Here is a 22,835-nt window from a genome sequence, read left to right as displayed (position 1 = left end):
GTGATGGGAGTAGAAGAAAGAGAAAATAATACAATTATTTTCTTTCTTATTAAGAATATCCCAATATCTATTAGCGGACATGAAAATGGAGTGTGTCCATCCTTCGCATTTATGATGGCTCGAACTCCAGACTCTTTCAATGAGTTAGTGAGGTATCTGTAGAGGAAAGGCAGCACATTCTTCCTGATTAGCTGGAATCAGGGAAGTTCTGATGCTGAACACTGGAGTATGGAGTGTAGTAGACTTTCTAATTCATCCCAGATTCTTTTTTTTTTTTTTTTTTAATTTAGGTAGTGATTCTGGGCAGCCCAGTCCATTGTCCACAAACCACTGCCTTACAGAGGCTCTTTTATGACAGAGTGCACTGACATGATGATACAAAAAAATCACCATCTCCAAACTGTTTGTGTATTGTACTCAGTACACAATGCTGCAAAATATAAAACTGCCCTTCTGCATGTAAAATTTAAGTGCAATAAGGGGAATCACACCCTAACCACAAAAATTACCCCAACTCCTCAATACTCACTTGTTGGTCCTATACTTTACGGCACGAAACATTCTCCCGACATTTGCCAAAACCACAAACCCAAACCCTCCCATTGGATTAAATTACTGATTTTCAGTCATACACTGTCCAGCTGCTCCACTCTTTAAAAAACCTAAAGCACTGCTTAGCACTGACCACTGAAATATGTGGCTTACAAGGAGGTGCTTGACCACTGTGCCCCCATTCTTTTTCATTCTCCATGCACAGCACCATGCAAGCTGGGCTGCTGGTAGCATTTTGGAACTCATGAGCCATTCCTTCCACTGATTTCACGGAATTTTTAACAAACATCCTTCGCAATGCTCTACAGTTCCTGTCCATCAATACCTGACATCTACCTGGCCTTTGTTGTGCTATGGGTGTTCCTTCCCATATCCACTTTACAGTCACATCAGCAAAAGTCAACTTGGGTAGCTTTAGAAGGGTTGAATACTCAGGTCACATCCAATGACTAGTCCACATTCGAAGTCCTGACCTCTCCCAAGTAATTCATTCTGCTATTACTGCTTCTCTCTACTGAAAACACAATACTCCTAACCGCCTTTTATACCGGCAGGCCTCTCATGGCGTCTAGTGGTTAATTAGTCGTATCAATAGAAAAAATATTGGTTTTGTTATGTTGGTACCAGAGTACTATAACATAAACTCCCACTTGGGCCGTAAAATAGTTTTGTTTTTGCGGCTTTTAAATATAGCCACTTTGTTTTTTGCTCAAATGGATCAACTGGAATAGCCACTCTGTACTGATCTTTGTTGGGAACATTTTACTGACAGAGAAAATTTGACGCAGACAAAATTTATTCAACAATGGAGGTAGTTTAAATGGAACTTTATACTGATTTTTAACGGTCAAAATCCTAACAATGTTTCATTTCGGGACATAATTGTATTAAATACAATTCATATGAATGGCGTACCAAAATCAGAACTACATATTAAAACACTAAGGATGTGCACAGTATAGTATTGGAAAGCAGACAATTTTAGGCCTGGACTTTCAGATGAGACAATGTGGTGTATTTCACATGCCTTGCGAACTGCTCGCCAGATGTTGGATGGAAGAAAAATACTTTCTGCTTGTTTTAAAAGGAATCCCACTGATTTAGTGCACCAGTTTTTTATGGTGCACACCATATTCGTTCATAACATTATGACAAGACTAAAACTGGAATTAAATCAATGGATGAAAGGTGTAGGTCTACAGCTCAAAACATGCAGTCGACATCACACGAAGGTTGGTGGCATACACAATCTTTAAAGTGCATTACAGGCAAAACAAACATTATAACCTCAAGTAACATGCGTTTTGCTATACTCAAGGGACTTAAGAAGTCACACAGCACCACAAGAAAAACATAACATTCATTCAAGAAATACTTGAACTACTGATTCCACAACAAGGACATCTGATCTTATGTGAACATTACCTTTTAAACTGGATTATATTTTTCTAGTTATTCCTTCAGCAAAGAAGATGATGAAAATATTCCACAACTCTTATCAAGAACTTAGGTTCCTTTCTGAGTATGCCGATTCAATAGCTCCATACTTCATCACACACAACCGCTCACAAGACGAAAGATCCATACCCAAAAACTGGAAATTTTCACAGGTTATATCAATACTGAAGAAAGGAAATAGGAGTAATCCACTAAATTGCAAGTCGCTGTCATTAACATCAATATGCAGCAGGATTTCGGAACATATACTGTGTTCGAACATAATGAATTACCTTAAAGAGAATGGTCTATTGACATAACAGTCAAACCAGATTTAGGAAACGACATTCTTACGAAAAAACGACCTCTTTACTCACAGATGTCACGGACTGTGCAGCCCCTCCCACCGGAGGTTTGAGTCCTCCCTCAGGAGGGTGTGTGTGTGTGTGTGTGTGTGTGTGTGTGTGTGTGTGTGTGTGTGTGTGTGTGTGGTTGGTCTTGGCATAAGTTAGTTTAAGTAGTGTGTAAGTCTAGGGACATCCCCCCCCCCCCACACACACACACACACACACACACACACACACACACAAACGATGAGTGCTATCGTGACTGGATTTCAAAGTGATTCTAGATTTCCACAAGAGTTTTGACACTGTAGCTCGTACGCTGCTTGTAATCAAATTGTGTGCTTAGGAACATCGTCTCAGTTAAGCAGCTGGCTTCATGATTTCCTGTCACATTGGTCACAGCTTGGAGTAACTGACGGAAAATAATCAAGTAAAACAGAAGTGATTGCTGGTGTTCCCCAAGGTAGTGTTATAGGCCCTCTGCTATTCCTTAGCCTATATAAATGATTTAAGAGACAACCTGATATGGAGATAATGATGTCATTCATCGTCTAGTAAAAATCATCAAAGATCAAAACCAATCACACAACAACTGAGATACCTGTATGGTGTGAAAGTTGGCAATTGACTCTAAATTATGAAATGTGTGAGGTCATCCACATGACTGCTGAAAGGAATCTGTTTATCTTTGGTTACAAGATAAATCAATCAAATCTGAAGGCTGTACATTCAACTAAATACCTAGGAATTACAATTACAAACAAAAAACTGGAAAGCACACAGAGAAAATGATGTGAGGAAGGCGAACCAACGACTGTGTATTAAGGCCAGAACACTTAGAAGATGCAATAGATCTGCTAAAGAGACTGCCTACACTACACTTTTCTGTCCTCTTGTGGAGTATTGCTGTGCAGTGTGGGATCCTTACTAGATGGGATTAACTAATTATACTGAGGAAGTTCAAAGAAGAGCAGCACATTTTGTATTAATGAGGAATAGGGGAGAGAGTGTCATGGACATGATACAGGATTTTGGGTGGAAATCATTAAAACACAAGTGTTTTTCATCGCGGCAGTATCTTCTCACGAAATTTCAATTACAAACTTTCTCCTCTGAATGCAAAAATATTCTGTTAACGCAGACCTACAAAGGGACAAGCTATCATCATAATAAAATAATGAAAATCGGAGCTCGCACAGAAAAATATAGCATTCTGTTTTTTCTGCATACTTTTGAAGAGTGGAATAATGGAGAATTAGTGTGAAGGTCATTCAATGAACCGTCTGCCAGGCACGTGAGTGTGATTTGCAGAGCAGCAATGTAGATGCAACAATTTTCTACATTCAAATTCAATATGGATTTGGGCAGTGAAGATGACATCAACATTTTCAAGGCAGGAAATGGACTGACTCATCTATTAAATACTATTAAATCTACAAATAAAGGAACCCTTTGTAAATTTAAAGGCTATGTTACTGCCATAGAAAGATATATATCCAAAAACCAAACAAATGATACCAACCTCCTTGAATTTTGCACTAAGTACAGCTTCCAGTTTTTCCATAATTGCATCAAGATATTGTGTTAAAATATTTTTGGGACAGTCTTCACTAAAATTGACAAGCGCAGCACCTGGAACACAAGATACAAAGATACTTTAATTGTGATTTGTAAGTACACATACAGTACATTAATTCTGAACAATGTGATACCTTATTACCCCCTTAATATACTGATTTTTAACTAATTATGTTCCAAAAATAGTATTTTTTTATTAATGAAGAACTTTTGATACACGAAAAGCTAAGTTCAAAATGATGAGTTAAAAACTGTTGAAGATCAACGTTCATAAAATACTGAGTATACTCTTGCACTAGACTGACTGCTGTATCCTGAAACAATTGAGCATGCCAAACTACACACTATTAGATAGTCACACGAAGGGCAGTTTATGAGAACTGGTCCTCTGGAGAATGAGCATGAGACTGATTTGATGTGGACATTATTGTTACACTAGATCCATTCCTTTTATATTACCTGTGCTTACATTGATGCAGTCATTTTTGTCACTAGAAAGACTCCCCGTTTGCATCTGCTCTACTTCATTCTCCTTATCACGGGCATGCATGAATGCATTTCCAATTATTTTTTTCATATGATTTTTGTTTATTGTATTTCTTGTTAGACTATGTCAATGGCTGTGTCACAAAGTCACCTAGGTAAACCGCTGCTTGAACCACAAAACCAAACCAAGGAAGGAGTTTGGTGGTGGCAGTATAGGGTCAGTATTATTCACCTGGAATTATATGGGACTTGGGGTAGGTACCGAATACACCACAACGGCTGTAGACCTTGTTAACATTATAGCAGACCACCTAAATCCGCTCATGCTTGATGTCTTGCATGATGATGATGGCACCTTCCAGCAGGATAACCGTTAGTGGGACAAGGCCAGAATCACACTACAATTGTTTGATTAGCACGATAGTGAACTCAAGTTCATGTCTTGTCCACCAAATTTGTCTGCTCCAAACCCAATGGAACAAAATCAGGCAACAGCTCTGCACATACACACCAGCAACATGTAATTTATGAGAGTTGTGTGATCTGCGCTTACGCATCTGGTTCAACATACCACCAGAAACCTACTAAAGACATGTTGAATTTACACCACACGGAACCGCTGCTGTATAGTGATCCAAATTTAGAAAAACATACTATTCAGCTATATAATTTACTGTCTATAAAACTTTAATCTCACCCAAAACAAATGACTAGTCGTACAGATGACCATACTTTTAACTTCCTATCACAAGATTCAGTGAACACACATACAAAAATAATATGGCCCTAGGTTGCCACCTGTTGAAAGAAGGGCATACCATGCTTCCGATTAACAGAGGAGTGCATACCCTCCACATTGAACGTAAAGGGCATGATCTGGACATTCTGGAAAGGAGACAGAACTATATGTACCAATCATTTGAAAAGCTTGCAATTCTGGATGAACACCTTGTGCTCCAATCACCAATGGTTTTTTGATATTTTTATCAGCTTATTGGCTATGTCACTTTTGATACACCACAGTCCCTGTATACCTACCTTGATTCTTTTCCTTATTTTATGTATTTTAAAATTGACCACTTCAGCATATATAAAATGTTACCACTGTCAGATTCTATGAGATACGGCTTTATTCTAGCTGTCTTAATATGTCAATTCTGTTAATCACTTCACAATACATACAAGAAGCATTTAATATGTAATGCAATGCATTTTTATAGGCCAATTACAGTTGAAAAAATGCAGAATATGTTTTGGAATTATCATAGAATATTCCCACTTCAACCTCTATAGTTTCACAGAGTTCCAATAGTTGACTGCACTATACATAGCCGTCAAAATGGTGTCTGTAACGGAGATGCTTTCCAAGCAGGTAGTTGTTCTTGAGTTTCTTTTGGTGGAAAACACACAGAGCATCACAGATATTCAAGCGTGTTTGCAGACCGTCTATGGAGATCTGTCAGGTGAAGCATCTGTCATTATCGCAACAAGGTCATGCAAACCTGTGCAAACTCCTGGATGCCAGTGGGCTGAACACAGCTGTGCCACACTCAGGAAATTAGGAGCTCAAAAAATTTCATTGACTGTTCTTCCTCATCCACCCTACAGCCTGGATTTTGCATCTTATAATGAAAAATTGGTTTTTTGTAGCCCAAAGAATGGTGAATAATGCAGCATTTTGGAATCCTGAACAAAACCAACACACTTTCTGAGGGGGTGGGGGTGGAGGTGGGGGGGTGGGGAGATATACAGTGTGTCCCATTTATCTTGACCACCCTAAATAACTGTTTGCCCATATGCAAATCACAAATTGTTTCAAGCCTTCAGGGGGACATCAATCAGCATGATTGCCTTCATTGTAGCTTTGTTTTTCTACAAAGATGAGAACAGTGATATGACTCTTAAATGGCACCCTGTATTTTTTATTCGATAATTCATTTCCTCTCCTAAAGACCTATTCAAAAATGCGTCACAGTGTACCATTCACTGAAACACAGCATTATTAATTACATAACACAACATTGATGTTGACGCTCCCAGCACTTGGTGGAGGTACTCCGGGTAATGGAATACATACATGTGCTGATGTTGACAGAGGACAGGTGTAAACATAAGTAGAATGCACACCTATCATTCCATCAATCATCGTCTGTTGAAGAGTTGTGTGAGAAGAACGTACACCAAGGAAGAGAAGGTAGAAATGCTACTCATCTATGGGGAATGTAAGTTAGCAGAACAGTAATTGCAATACTGTTTTCTTATGTACGGGTACATTTAGAACAGTAGTTTAGTCTTTTTAAATACTGTTGTGTAGAGTAGGCATACAGTAAAGGCTGTCCTTCCTAAAAACTGCATCGACACAATGTTTCTTTTATTATTGTTGTTGTTGAAGGTTGGCGAAACGCTACGCAAGCAGCAGAACTGTACAGAGAGTGATATCCTGACAAGAACTCACCTGCCTGACGGATGTTTTCTCATTTTGTTGTGACGCTTCAGGAAACGGGAAGATTCAACCCACGATAACGCAATTGTCGTAGCACTTGCACAGACAAAGCTGCTGAAGTTACTGTTCTTGCTTCCGTTGCTATGAATCCACATGTGAGCACACGGCAGCTTGAACATGAGATTGGCATTCCTAAAACCAGTGTACATCACATTCTTACATGTCACCGGTTCCATCCTTAACATGTACACCGACATCAAGAATTGCACGGGAATGATTTCCACAATCTTATACAGTTCTGTCAGTGGGCACCCCAGCAAATCCTCGCCATTCCGAACTACTTCTCCAATGTTCTATTTACCAATGAATGTCCCTTCTCAAACAAAAGACAGGTAGATACAAAGAACAAGCATTATTGGTCCAGCAACAACCCACAACGGCTTAGACAGGTGGAACACATGAGTCAATAGAGAGTTCATGTCTGGTGTGGGATGCTTGGTACTACAATTATTGGCCCTTATTTCATCAATTGTAGTCTAAACGGCACAGCTTATGCCAACTTCCTCGGATGAATTCTTCCTCCTCTTTTGGATGAAGTGCCGCTAAGAACCAGAACACTTATGTGGTATCAACATCATGAATGTCCAGCACATAATGCCCTGTGTGCATGTCATGTTCTGAACTGAAGGTATCCTGCCAGATGGATTGGTTGAGGAGGAACAGTTACTTGGCCTGCTATGTCTCCTGATTCAAATCCTCTGGATTTTTTTCTTTGGCGATGCATTAAAGACGTCTATCGCGATATTCCAACAACTCCACAGGGCATGCAGGAACGTACTGTGCTTACTTGTAATTCTCTTCAGCAGGCAACACTGTAAGCAGTAAATAGTTCTTTAATTCAACGAGTGCACCAGTGTATCGGTGTCCAGGGTCACCACTATGAGCACCTTTGGATGTTCTACTCCTGGGTAATCGTACAGGAGAGTCAAAGTCAATTTTGTGTAATGTTTTTACTTTGTGTTATGTTTTTACTTGTTTTCTGACAACTCCAAGTGGACAAGTTTGTCATCCCAGGCTCAAAGTCAATGTTGTGTTACGTAATTCATAATGTTGTGTTTCAGTGAATGGTACACTGTGATACATTTTTGAATAGGTCTTTAGCAAAGGGAATGAATTACCGAATAAAAAATACAGGGTGCCATAAAAAAAAAAGGTCATACCACTGTTCATATCTTTGTAAAAAGCAAAGCTATAACAAAGGCAATCTTGCTGATTTATGTCCCCTTATGGCTACAGAACATTTGCTTGAGAAATTTTGTAATTTGCATTGGACAAACAGTTATTTACGGTGGTCAAGATAAACGAAAATCACTCGGTTGTTAGCTGATGACATTTTATTAAAAGACCTATTCAGTATTTGTGCAGCACTGTTCTTACACCAAATAAAATCAATTGTTTTTGGAAAAATCTTATGTTAGTTGTAAATAGTAACCAACAGTGAATAATAATGAAATTTTTTAAAATGGAAATGCTTATTAACCTGCATGTGCTTGCACGCGTGGGTTTTCATTGTCTTCCAGAACCATCAGAAGACCTGGTACAACTTTGTCATGGAATTTCTTCTCAAAAGTTGGAGCAAAATCAGTTGACATTTGCCCAATTGCATTACATGCAGCATAACGTACTCTTGGGTGCTGGAAAAAAGGAATGAAAAAATTAGTACTTGAAGAGTTATTACATACAGGTAACAAACAAATAAAAAACTTAAAATGAAAACTTCAATAAAATCTTAATAGAAAACCCACTTCCCCAATAAATGCATGATAGCAGACCAACAGCTAGGGGTCAAACATAATTTCCTGATATATCTCCCCCTCAAATCACCTCACAGCAAGTCAACCACTGGTTAGGATGATAATATTTCACTTTTCTGTCCATCTGTTGCAATCTCACAGTTTAATAAGTAGTAATGTCTTTTTTCACTTTCATTTTAAAGAACAGATGGATGGGACACTTCTCAAATCAGTGGAAGACAAGGCCATACCACTCTAAACAGGACTATTAAAAGAAATTTGTTCAGTGCAAACGACAATGAGGTTGGTGATGGCTTCACACTGTACTTAAATACTTAACACTCTGATAGGAAAAGGAAATGTATATTCCTGAGGAGAACCTTAGATGGAATCATTTACTGTGCAAATAATTTCATTTCCATTCACAATTTAAAAAAACGATCACCCTTCGAACATCAATCTTCCTGGTTTTGGGTTTTGGTTTATGGCCGTACAAAAGCATCTCTGGACATTAGTAAACTGTCAAAAAACACACACTTCATAGATCTTATATGCAGTATAACAGTCAATTTAACAAAGAATTTTTAGGAACAGGGAGTTGCTTGTTCTGGTTCAACATTCACACTTCCTCAACAGAATATCTAAAATAACACTCTCACTATGATGAGCACTTCAAAGCTTGCTCCTTTACAACCCCTGGACCCTTTTTCACGCATATTTCTCTGCTGAATAATACTATTCCATATTGTACTGACAGCCACCAATGGATATCAGCCTCTGTATCACCCTCTCATCATCAAAATTTATTTCACAGGGCTGTTGCTCTATCTTGCAGAAAGTAGTTCGATATTAGTTGTTCACTCTAAGAATTCACAGCACCGTGGCTGATGGGTGTATCTGTTTCAACAGAAGTTATAAAAAGGTTTAGGATTGGACCAATATTCACCTGTTCCTTTAGTTACTAACCTTAAGCTTTCAATACAGTGCCCAAAGAGTAGTTTCATCAAATATATCAACAAATTTAAACAATTTCAAATTCAATTACATAAAGTACTTCTGTGATCTCTAGCTGTGTGTGTTAAGTCTGTTTTTGTTTACAAGTACACTGACACTGTTGCCTGTTGACTGCAATAGCTGTGCTATAAAAGCTGTTTGCACTGACTGAGGCCACTTCTACTGAGACAGTTATTTCATCAGCGTTAACTAAGATAGCGAACAATTTAATACGTCAAACCAGATCAGTTTTTAAAACTAGGAACAAAGTTAAAATATTTGATTGGAAACAAATATAGTATTTTTCATAGACAAACTGCTAATAACTATAGAATAATTGTGTAATAACAGCACATACGTATTACATTCTCTTTATACAATTTATAGTACATGTTGATGTACAGTGTACCTATATCACTGCAAGAGTGATTGTTTCTTTAACTGACAGCTGATATCCCGAACATCATGTCCCAACAAAATTGGAGCTCTGCCTCTTTGGAAAGAACTGCGGCATTGCCATCTTAACAAGGAACTTCCAAACCAGGGGTTTGGGCACTGTGCTCTGGATGATTTGGCTCTCTGCAGGTGGTCCCATAGGTCTGCTGATCTGACACTTCACGATATTTTTTTTTTTTTTTTTTTTTTTTTTGATAGTTGAAAGCCAATGTTTTTGAGTACCAGCTTTGCCAACAACACTGATTGAAATACAGAATTGTATCACTGCTGCCCTGGCGAACATTGGCACGGAGATGCTCAAATGTGTAAGGGCCGAATCTGACTGCCCCACAGATGTTTGTCATGTAACACAAGGAGCCCACAGAGCATTTGTAATTATGTGTAATACTTTGTGAAATACATTTACCCAAACCCTGATGAATCATTTGTAAACATCCTGAATATGGAACACTAAACCTCCCAAACGAATGATACAGGAACTGAAATTCAGGGTAGCGAAGAAAAAGCTGGAATGCTTAACTCCACTTTCAAATGTTCTTTTACAAAGAAAAACCCAGGAAAGTTGCCCCAATTTAATGCGTACCACTGAAAAGGTGAATGAAATAAGTGCCAATGGTGCTAAGAAAATGCTGAAATTGTTAGAAGTGAGCACAGCTCCAGAACCCGATGGATTTCCTGTCGAAATATACTGAATCTGCGGCCAAGTTTCTTGATTTCCAAAAATCATTTGACTCAGTGCCAAACCTGCGCTTATTGTCAAAAGTACAATCACATGAGATACAAGTGAAATATGCGACTGGACTGAAGTCTTTTTGGTAGGGAGGATGCAGCATGTTATCTTGGATGTAGTCGTCGTTAGATGTAGAAGGGTCAATCCAAGTGGAGTGATCCAATCAAAATTAAGTTGGTTGCTTGACCATTTCTAATTTTTTTAAAATATATGATTACCCTATAATTGAGAACTTCAAAGCAGTTTAAAAAAAAAATATTACCTTTCACCATTACTGAATGGCGGCCATTTTCATTTTGAAACACACAGCAGTTTTCCACTTGGATACATTAGCGTTAATTTGAATTTCCCTGCACAGAGTTAAGTTACAAAATTGCAATTGACAGAACTGTTTTTTAAAACGTCTCCTCTACAACACTGCTTATTACCTAAAATACCCTAAATTCAAAAATAACAAGTCAAAATGACCTTCAAAACGTGGTATTGAAAATTTAGACAATCCACTTTTTAGACCCAAAAATAACATCCAAGGAATGGCTTATCAGTGTGTATTTTTTTCTTCAGTTACGTATCATAAGCTGCTAGCCGTATATGCAGCATAAACACTGACAAATGTTTCCTTGATTTTTACAAATTTCTGAAATTTGAAAAATCTTTATTTTTGTAAAGTTTGGGGCTAATTATCTCTGGTGGGACGGAATATTAAATTTTGATTTTTGTACACCTATGTGATAGCCAAGTACTGTAAAAATTTCAACACTGATATCAGGTGCCCAATGCTCATCAGGAAAAGAAGTATATCCTGGCAAAGAAAAGTAGATTTTGTATTTTGTTGCAAATGTCAGTCCCACCAGACATTTACATTAGAAAATATGAGAACTGTATCAATGATGCAGTCCAGAAATCAGCTACAGAGAAGCCAGGAAGCATTGCTTCAAGATTTGAAAATTGATAACAGTGTGAGCAGACCTCGAGGCACCCTGTGACAAACAGAGTTATTCACAAACAATGGAACGTGACAATATTATGAAAAGGATAGTTGCTACTCCCCATATAACGGAGATGCTGAGTCGCAGATAGGCACAACAAAAGGACTGCCACACAATTAGCTTTCAGCCAACAAGGCCTTAGTCACACACACACACACACACACACACACACACACACACACACACACACACACACACAAGTGCGCAGGGGATGGTAAGGTGCTGCTGTAGGAGTGTGCAAGGACGAGGTGAGGAAAGGATAAGGCAGCTAGGTGAAGTGAGGAAGTTAGACGGAGGGAGGGCGACGGGGGCAGAAGACATGAAAAGTAGAAAGCCTGAGTGCACTGGTGGAATAGAGGGCTGTGTCGTGCTGGAATGAGAATAGGGAAGGGCCTAGATGGGTAAGGACAATGACTAACGAAGGTTGAGGTCAGGAGGGTTACGGGAACGTAGGATATATTGCAGGGAGAGTACCCAACTGCGCAATTCAGAAAAGCTGTTGTTGGTGTGGAGGATCTAGATGACACAGGCTGTGAAGCAGTCACTGAAATGAAGAATGTGTTGGGCAGCATGCTCAGCACCAGGGTGGTCCAGTTGTTTTTTGGTCACAGTTTGTTGGTGGCCATTAATGCAAACAAGACAGCTTGTTGGTTGTCATGCTCACCTAGAATGCAGCACAGTGCCTGCAGCTTAGCTTATAGATCACATGACTGATAGGTGATGTTTGTGACTGGACAGAAGCAGGTCGTAGTGGTGGGAGGATGTATGGTACAGGTCTTGCATCTAGATGTATTACAGGGATATGAGCCACGAGACGCAAGGGGTTGGGAGCAGGGGTTGTGTAAGAATGGAGGGGGGGGGGGGGGGGGGGGGAAAGAGAGAGAGAGAGAGAGAGAGAGAGAGAGAGAGAGAGAGAGAGAGAGAGAGAGAAACTATTTACAATCTCCCAGGTAAGAATTTGCTAGCACATTTGTCTACAATGGTAACGGATACTCATATAACTTTGCACAATGTCCACTAAAGATGCACCCTGTTCAGAAACTTTTCACCAAAGACAACAGAATATAGCTTAAATGTTGCTCGTACACACCATTACCAATCCAAGGACGAAACTTTAAATATATTGCAGAAAACAGTGTGCAACTCTGAAGTAGTTCGAGAGCAGCATTGCCAAATAGAGAGTTAACACTGCTGGCTCTCTGAATGATCTCAATAATTCTGTGGGGAAGTAGGTTATTCAGGGGCCTTGTTTCAAACTAGTTCTTCCAGTATTCTGTTAAATTCTTCTCATTTCTATCAACTCAACTTAAACCACTCATTTACTCTCTCTTTCTAGAATACTGTTTTTAAGCTCATTTATTTCATGGAACTTTTATACAGGGCGATTCCATGTTGTTACAAATTGTCAGGGATGATGGAGAAGAGTAAATGTATCAATCTGAGGTAAGGGACCCAGAGTCCGGGTTATACAGAAGAATCTTTCTGATTTCTCTAGCAGTGGAACATGTGTACCAGTACTGTTGGTGCTAAGACTGTAGAGTAGACAAATTTAAGAGGTGATAATATAGAAAGAGAGAGAGAGAGAGAGAGAGAGAGAGAGAGAGAGAGAGAGAGAAGGTGAAGCCCCCATAGCTCTTAAGGTATGCGTTTCAGAGCCAATGCTTTACTACTTTTTTTTACTATCACCCCTGAAAATTTTCTACCTTACAATCTTAAAAACAACAGTACCCTTATCTATCTTCCACTATCAGAGGTATTAATGATTTTTGCTTATAACTTCTGACTGTTGTTCCAGACCATGGACCACTGCCTTAAATTGATAAGTTCACCGTTCTCCATCATCTTTGAAAGTTTGTAATATCACCAAATCACACTATATATTCCTTCCAATTTTCAGCTATCCCCTTTTTTGCTTAGTACCAGCTTACCATCTGCGTTCTTTGTATTCATACAGTTCCTTTTCTTTTCTTCCAAGGTCTCATATCTTCTAACAGGCAGCATTTATCTATCTACTCTCTAACTATACATTCTTTTACAACCTTGCACTTGTCATCCAGTCATAGCTACTAAGCCATTTTTCAATTTCTGTCCATCTCTTTAGAAATCTGCATCTCTTTCGCCTGCTCTTTTTATTTTTTTCTCATTTGTCAATTGAACTAAAAATATTTCTTGGGTAATTTAAGGATTGTTACTAGGCCTTGTGTTTTTTTTTTCCATAACCATTTTGCCTCCACTATTCAATGTCTCACAGCTACCCATTAATGTTCTCTCTTATTTTGTTTCACCTAATTCTGTCAATCTCTGCCTATTGTCTGCTTGGAAACACTCAATAACCTCAGCTGACCGAGATTCAATCTCTACAATTTCTTCCATTTTAATCTGCAGTTCATAACCAATAAATTTTGTTCAGAGCGCATATTGTCCTGGTGTAACGACGAGTGTTGACACGAAGATCAAGAACAATACAGCAGAGACAGTTGTGAGACGATGTCAGCCAATAACACACTGACTAGGATGTCAGCAGGATAGGAGCGGCCTCTACATGAAGAGAATAAAAGCAACACGCCGCCTAGCCTCAGCCATACTAGAAGAGAGGAGTAGAGCTGCACTAGAAGAGGCACAGTGATATTAACAATAGCAGTGGCTTATAAACTTGTGTGATTAGCTTACATGGAAATTGTACATATCAAAGGACATTGATTATTTGCATGTCGCCAATTGCTTCCGACCCATCATGTAGAAACGAAAGTTAAGTATTGTCAATTTAATTACTGTAATAAACTCCATTAATATGATTTGCTTGTATGTTGTCGAGCTATCCGAGAAAACAGCTTCCTAGGCACCCTATAAGAGATGAGTGGGCAGGATCCCACATATATCTAGTTTTAAAATTCTCTTTCCATTATGCAGGGTGTTTCACAATTCCTATTGCAGGCTTCTAGGGCTTGTAGTGGGGACCTAAAGTGCGCGTCATTTACGACAGCGGCCGAGTTTAGGTTCGTTCTGCGCATCTGACGTCACAAAACACAGTCAGCCAATGAACAGAGAACGACGTTGCCACAGCTCGACTGCAGTGCAGAGCACGGACGAGTGTCTTCAGTTTTAGAGACGTTCATTCATAAATAGAGTAATTGAACAAAAGCAATGTCTTGATAGCAGACTTTCTTTTATAGAAAGTTTGGAAAAATCATTCTTTATACCAATTGCTTCATATTCTATTAATTAATTAAACCAAATAAGCAATAAGCCTCTTAATTCAGGCGATAGCAAGGAAAGGTGTTTGTATCATTCTCACTAACCGCTTTTTCGCAATAAAGAACAGCGGTAATTTTTAATTTTCTATTGTACTGCGATGAAACATGAGTAATTCATAGTCATACCAACAGTGTTTGTCGGTATTTCGCGTGATATTTTAAAGTCCTCCGGGAGATCTATTGAATGACGAGCTGCGGTAGCGTAATGGTTAAAGTGTACGGCTGCTAAGCAAAAGGTTCAGAGTTCAAACCTTGTTCGGTGCTTAATATTTTCTGTATTTAAAAACAATATCGAAGCGTCTTACTTCATGAATTTACTCGTTTGAATGTAATTTTCTGAAATTTCTAGTGGCAACTAAAATCGACCATACGGAAAGTATACGCTATGGACTTTTACCCCTGCAAACTCTTCAAAATTTCGTGCAATGGTTTACAACATCTAATGCTGCACAGTAACTGGGTTGAACATCGAAAAAAAATTGAGTCATTTATGGGGGGAAGGTATTAGTCAAGAAGATGTGTAAAAATCAAATTTTTGGGCCCAATAGTTTTTGTGAAATCGAATGACAAGTGTGTCAGAGCACATGTGTCTGCACGGGTGAACAGTGCGGGGAGCACGTCTGTGTAGCAGCGAAAGGATTAATGCAGCCGTGGTGGCTTTATTTCATAAACTGCGCGCTCCCTCCAAACGTAAGTTTGAAACTATACTATGGTGCCGCTTCTCTTGGCGCGTGCAACTGGCAACGCAGCACCGCCAAGATAAAAGAATTGAACTATAGTAGACACAGTCTGATAAGGAACTCATGTCTGGAAATGTACCATTTGGATAGGAAATAAGTTCAAAGATCTGATCACTGTCACGCACAAGAGAACCAAATGATGAACATTTGTTACATTGTCCATGCAGTGGGCTTCTGTTAGAGCACACAGGTGAGTGCCCATTGTCTCCGCTGTGTGTGTATTGTGAAGCAGAAGATTAACAGTGATCTGAAACTTCAAACTTATTTTACATGCAAATGTTACATTTACTGACATGGGTCCTTTACGAAAACTTTGTAAGTCTCCCTCTGCAACCATTAGATGGGTATTATGCTTACAACACATTCTCCACTCTGCAAATAATGCCAGCCTCAACCTACGGCTACCTACTGTCCACACATCCTCCAGCTAACAGTTTCCACCTGGTCTATCCCAACTACTCTCCCCCACCCACTGTATGCTGCCCTCTGCTAATGTAGTCAGCCATCTTTCCCCTGCCCTGCTGCTCTCGTCCCCCCTCCCCCCAAGCTGCACCTAGCAGTCTCCCCATGTCTTCGTTCAGTCAATGCACGCTCTCCCAGACAGCACTATACCTATACCACCACCACCACCACCACCACCACCCGTACCCTGCTATGTCTCCCTCTTCCCTGCCTCATTCCAGACCGCCGCTCAACGTGACAGCTGCATTCCGATCCGAGCTGCAGGAAATGGCAGTTGTGTGTGCTTTACGTGTGCTTGCTTGTGTGAATGTGTGTGTTTTATCTTCTGAAGTTGGCTTTAGCCAAAAGCTAAATGTGTAACTGACTTTTCATTGTTCCTGTCAAACTCTGTGTGGCTTTACAGTGACTACCAACCTATTCCTTTCCTTATTTTACTACCGCTATATTTAACTTCAACCTAACAGTTACACCTTTTTACTTCTTTAATGTACCTACCCAATTAACCCTCCAGCTGTGTGCACGAGTGCACTCAGCTTTTCCATACAATTCAAGAGGGCATGGATACAATTTCTAGGCTATTTATACACAGAAATTCACTGTTTTCCTATCAAATATTTTCTGTTGCTCTTTGACATCAGGAGTTGAATTTTATACATTCTCAAGCATCATGGACAATGGAAATCAACAAATTATGACCTATCTGATTGCTTTTTAAAATATGCGCGAGATACCATGAAGTTGTAAGCAACAAACTGTTGCTAACAATTAACATCAATATTATGTAACTTACATCTAAGGAGCAAGAAAAATATGTCATTTTTCACTAAACAACAATCATCAAATTGCATCATCAAATGTATTATACTGCTTCATTTGCTGTACAACTAATGTTACTATTTGCAAATACTGGATGTCACTTGAAAATGGACACTATCATCTGAAACCACGAATGACACAGTAACGCAGTTATGTTGAAATTATTTCCTCAAATATTACTCAGCTGTGAAACCTCAACAGCAGAAAAGATCGCAACATTCTTCGTTTGTGTAGTCATATTACGCATAGTTGCTTTACAATACCTGAAAGTATTTTTGTTCTGTCTTCACAACCACAAGAAAATGTGTGTTTTTCTCACCAGATGCATGTTGCTTTCTTGAAGTAAGCATCACCAGTGGTTTGTAATTAAAGATATTTATAATCTGATTTGTTTTCTAGATAAAAAAATAGTCCATTGATAAATTGTTGGTTTTTACCTACAGTAATCGGTGCTTGATTTTTCGCCTACAACAGGGGACACCACCTGCTAGCACATTTTTGGTTTCTTTCTTCATTACACACTGATACTTGGAACCTTACTGTTCACTGCTTTGCAGAACTACCCATTTATTTATGTAGCACACTTTTTTATAGCAGTGATATATGAAAAAGAGCACTGTGTAAAACATAAAGAATGCATAGTTCTGCAAAGCACTGACAAATTAGACCACAAATATCAGTGCCTAATGAAGAAAGAAATCGAAGATGTGCTAGCAGAAAGCGTTTCCAGATGTAGACAAAAAACCAAGCAGAAATTACCATAAGTAAAAACCAACATATTGTAACTGATTGTTTTTCTATCTAAAAAACAAATCAGATTGTAAATACTTTTAATTACAGACCAATGATGGTACTTTATTTCTCAGTATGTCAATATATTCTGGTAAAATTTGCTGTGTGTGGAATGAAACTGATGTATGTAACTTTCCTTCTTTTTCACCAGCTTTCCCTTTTACTTCAAACCCAAGAATAAAAATAAAAAAGACATTACTTGAGTAGTCTGAAATATTTTTTGACAATCTGTTGATTCATATTATAACAACTAAAACCAGAAAGTATGCATACCAGGAAAACTCGCAGTTCAAACAATAAAAGACAAAGAAATGGAAGGATGTTGGAGAAAAAGGAGGGAAAGTTTTCATATTTTTTTTGTTATTACAAAGTGTAGTCTGTTTACCTAGACAAGAATGGCACTGAACCACGAATGAAACAATTTGTATTCAGAGTTTTTTCAAAGTCATGCCATGAGACAAGATTCAGATTGATTGTGAAATAATGGTACTTTTCAGATAACTTCTTTCAACTAGGACAATAACCCATGTTACGAAAAGCGTAAAAAGTTATTGAATATTTACAAAACAAGTTCAGATCAGCTTTAGTTCTGGAAAGAAAGGCTAGTTTGGATGAAAGCTTTATGTTGTAGTAGTTGCTGAAAGGAAGGCTCAGCTGGTAACAATATTTACGAAGGAAAAGACCTCGCTCTGACATAAAATAATTTGTTCTACGTGACTCTCAATCAATTTACATAAAGAATTTTTTTTTTCATTGGCAAAGACAGTTCACCATAGTTGTATGAGCATTAAGGAGTAATACATCTACCAAAACTGTTTTACATCTCAAGGATTCTCTATTACACAAAGGCTACTGTGTAACCATTTCTACACATCACCTGAAATTATCGATCATTCGGTTGGTTGGTCTAAGTGGGAGATGGGAAACACACAGCAAGATTATTTGCTACAACACAAAACAGGTATCAAGGGAACTCTTTGAGCAAGTAAAAGGGATCTAACAACCATGCTAGTAGCCACAAAACTTAACAAAAGGAAGATTGGGGCATTCCAAAGAGATAAAGTCATGGTACTCAAATGAAAAAAATTGCACTATCATGTATAACGCAAACAAAAAGGTGATGAAATAACGGGACCTCAGTTGATACATGGCTATAATGATAGAAAGAATGGCCTTGACAGTGCTAACCAAGAACTTTCTTATTATGAGACCATGCTGAAACAGCAGAAAATATGTTACAAGAAAGTATTTCAGTACCGGTAGAGGTAATCAGCCTCTATTCAATGCAATTATTTTATTCCAAAAAAATTCCAACATGAGGGAAACATTTTTAAAATTTGAAATGAAGAAAATGAAGTGATTCTTGATATTTAGTTTTTGGTTTCTTCTTACATTTCTTCAAGACACCCCTTGTAACTATCCTAATTATTGAATAAAATTGATCTATTTTATACAGAAAAATCACAACATTGCTTGCGGTTGGAGGATTATGGAATGTAACAATCCGCATTCTGACACACAGAACTCTTACTTTTTTTGGTGGCTGCATTCTCCTCAGTAATCCTCAATAGGAGATTCAAATGGGGAACTATTTTACCTCCAGAATATTTTACTCAAAAGGATGCCATCACACATTAAGCCATACAGTACAGCTGCACAACCTCGGGTAAAGTAACAGTTACAGTTACTCATTGCATTCAGCTATTTGCAGTGCCAGCATAGCAGGAGCATCCTGGGTAAATGTCAAAAGGCCACATCAATCATCCAGAATGTTGCCCTGTAAAAACTGAGGAATCTGCTGCCCTCTTCATTTATCACAGCTTTGTCTGACCTCTCTACAGATACCTCTCACTCTACAATAGAGCAATTTGTATTATTGAAGCGCTTAAGCCACCCACCTCAGCAAGGTACATTATTCACAGTGGCCTTATAACATTACTCAACCAGATCAGGATAAAGCACACACTTTGTAAATCAACTACTGCATACACACCAAATCCATTTTTTTGGCAGTATTACAGAGCAACTACTGCATATGGTAGTTGGATAAAGAAATACTACCTATAGAGGAGACACTGAAGAGTGAAGAAAAAATATTTCAATCCCAAAATCAGGAAAACTAAACCACTCTGCAAAAGCAGCCCAAAAAGGAAGTTTGCGTGTTACCGACATTCCAAAAAGTTAAAGTTTAAAATTTGAAAAGAAATCCAAAGACTTGCACCCCAAAATTTAAGAGTGTGGAGACTTTAGCAGTAAAAAACCTATTTCAGGTTTTGACAGAATATGTGGCTTTATCACAATTGTAAAAGTAGACATGTGAATGCAAATAAAAACATAACATTAATGAAATGAAAGTACGGCATTGATGGCAGGGAGACCCCACCTGAAGGAGTTCTGCTGACAAGTGGCAAGTCTTTTCAGGTGAGGCCACACTGAACAACTTGTGTGTTGTTGAAATTATGAGGACAATACAACACCCAGCTTCCTAATGGAGAAAATGTCCAAACCACAAAGGAATCGAACCTGTGCCCCTGCACGATAAACACGCTGGCCCCTCAGCTAGGGAGGTGTAAATAACATTAATGTAAACAAGGTAAAGGAATAGTAATCCCACACATTTTCCAAGATTTTGAAGGGAATAATCAGAAACTCAATTTCTACATACGAGTCTAAAATAATACAAGGTACAATCACAAACATATGAGAAAATCCAACAACTTAATTCATTAGCCTCAAAAATTACCCCAGTGGCTAACACTACATGGAAAGTATTGTGCGGCACTGATAGATTTAAAGTTAAAATTCTCATAAAATGATCACAACTGCAAAATAGGGAAATTTGATCTCATATGGAGTTCTACCAAGAGTAATTCTTCCTATGTGCATATGCAAATTGAACAGGATGGGAGAAATGATTACGATACCTGCAATAACTGTCCACATCACAATGTAAACTGGCTTGCACGGTGTAGATTTAGGTGCAGAGACAGTAACATTAATATTATGCTGTTTAAAATTAAGTTTAAAGAGTTATTATTATGTATAATCTGTCCGACCCAGATTTTAATATGCAAGGGTAGCAGATTCATGGAAACCTTTTGTGACACTAGGACAAAGCTGTGACTGTTTCTAAATTTCATGTACAGAAAGGGTAACTGACGTCATACTTACAGGATCGCGAAGAAAGTTGAGCACACCTTCCATTATTTGTGGTAGAAGATTCTCCATCTGTTTATGGCAACCTTCACCCACAGCTGAAAGAGCCATAAGAGCAGCATGCCTGGAAAATTTTAGTTCAAGATAGGTGTAATCCTACAAATATCACGAATGTAAAACTGTGGAGTAGAAATATCAAATGTTCTAAGTGTGAAATTTAAACTTAGCACAGTGAACCAAAGGCAGTATGTCTTTTGTACATAACTTAATCATATCCAAAAATCTGAAGTCTTCTATCATACAATTATGCTGTGCATCTCACCACCATAAAAAATTATGAGAAACCAGAAAATAAATAATTCATTAGAACATCCTAGGTTCCCTACCAAGAAATGACTGGTTTCAGGTGCCAATAAAGTTTTTGTTTCTGCAATTAATACCAAAGCAATGCGATTTGTGATAATACAAGTATAGAATCACAGCAGTAATGTTTTAACAATAACTGCAATAAAACAAAAACTATTTCGCTATATTATTTTTTTAACAGGAGAAGGTAAAAATTACTGACTTCTGTTTCTTATACAACTCCATTTTCCAGATAACATGTTGCAAATTTTACTGTAGAACTCTCTGTGCCAGTGAGGAAGAAATAGCAACAATGTCTACAGGTGTGTGTTTTGCAAGTGACAGATACAGCTGGTCTTTCAGATGAAACACGACTCAGCATACATCAGCAATAGTCTTTTCTCTTTTGAAAGAAAAGACATTTTTCCATTCTTCTCTTGTAGAGTAATAAGTTTTCATAGTTATTTGAGACAGATAAGTTTGATACACTTTGCTCATACCGTAGGTCTTACATGCTTGCATTGACATCTTTAAAATCAGAGAAGTCAGTTTACACATCAGGATGTGTTCATAGCTTTAACAGACTCAACACACTTGTGCAAATCTCTCTGAACAAAGGCCATGCATAACTATTTCCCTGTAACTGCAAAATCTGTCAACTCAAAAAGCTGCATCCAACCACCAAAAACTTGCATTCTCTCTTTTCAAACCTTAAAGATTTTGAATATAAATGAAGCAATCTAAACTATCTTGTGCAACAAGACTTTTACCACGCATACCACAAAAGCAGCTGACATGAACACTCAAAACTGTAGTGACTTAGCTGCCTGCTGTAATATATACTGGAATGTGTTAATGTTGGAACAGATAATGCTTGCTGTATATCAATAAATATGACAGTATTTACACAACTGGGGAGTTTTGACTTAGCTGAATCAATACACATTAAATCCATTGCATATTTGTAATTTTTATGATGAATCTCCTGTTCAACTACAGCTGCAGTTATGTGTCCTTCTCACCTCAGGTCCGAAAACTAAATATCATTTAATCTACACGAGTACATATGAGAACTGCGAAAGAACCCATGTTGCATCTCTCTTAAAAACTGACGCATAAATTTGTAAGAAACAGAAGTCAATGGAGACTTTGCCTTATATGAAATGTAAGTTCTTTATACAGTTTAATGTTCATGTGCTCTTCAGTCAACTTTGATTGATTAATGGCTTTCATGATGTCCTTTATGTGATCTTTAACTTGCTGTCTATCCATCACATTTAACAGCCGACCTTCTTATTAAGGATACCTTCTTATATAGACACTACTTTTTTCTAGCCTGAAGAGCTTGCAAAAGTGTGTGTCTGAGTCCAAATACTTTATTGGAAAGCTGTCTTGCAAACTTGCTTAGTGCCACCATCAGTATCAGGTACTGTGTAACACACTGTTAACTGAAGACAATTGCTTGC

At 38.2% G+C, this 22,835-nt stretch overlaps 1 protein-coding gene across 1 annotated transcript in view; it reads right to left on the bottom strand.

Annotated features, from left to right (window-relative positions):
* Positions 1-22,835, bottom strand: part of LOC126458439 (importin-5) — a 177,550-nt gene that overhangs the window by 85,909 nt on the left and 68,806 nt on the right. Inside the window, exons 9-11 of the mRNA XM_050095494.1 lie at positions 21,040-21,148; positions 8,384-8,537; positions 3,859-3,968 (exon numbers count right to left, since the gene is read on the bottom strand). Of these exons, the coding sequence (XP_049951451.1) occupies positions 3,859-3,968; positions 8,384-8,537; positions 21,040-21,148 (373 nt within the window). The remainder of the gene's footprint in view (positions 1-3,858; positions 3,969-8,383; positions 8,538-21,039; positions 21,149-22,835) is intronic.

Source organism: Schistocerca serialis, chromosome 2 (assembly GCF_023864345.2).
Source record: "Schistocerca serialis cubense isolate TAMUIC-IGC-003099 chromosome 2, iqSchSeri2.2, whole genome shotgun sequence".
NCBI lineage: Eukaryota > Metazoa > Arthropoda > Insecta > Orthoptera > Acrididae > Schistocerca > Schistocerca serialis.
Note: the sequence above shows the minus strand (reverse complement) of the source record. Positions and strands in the feature narration are given on the sequence as shown.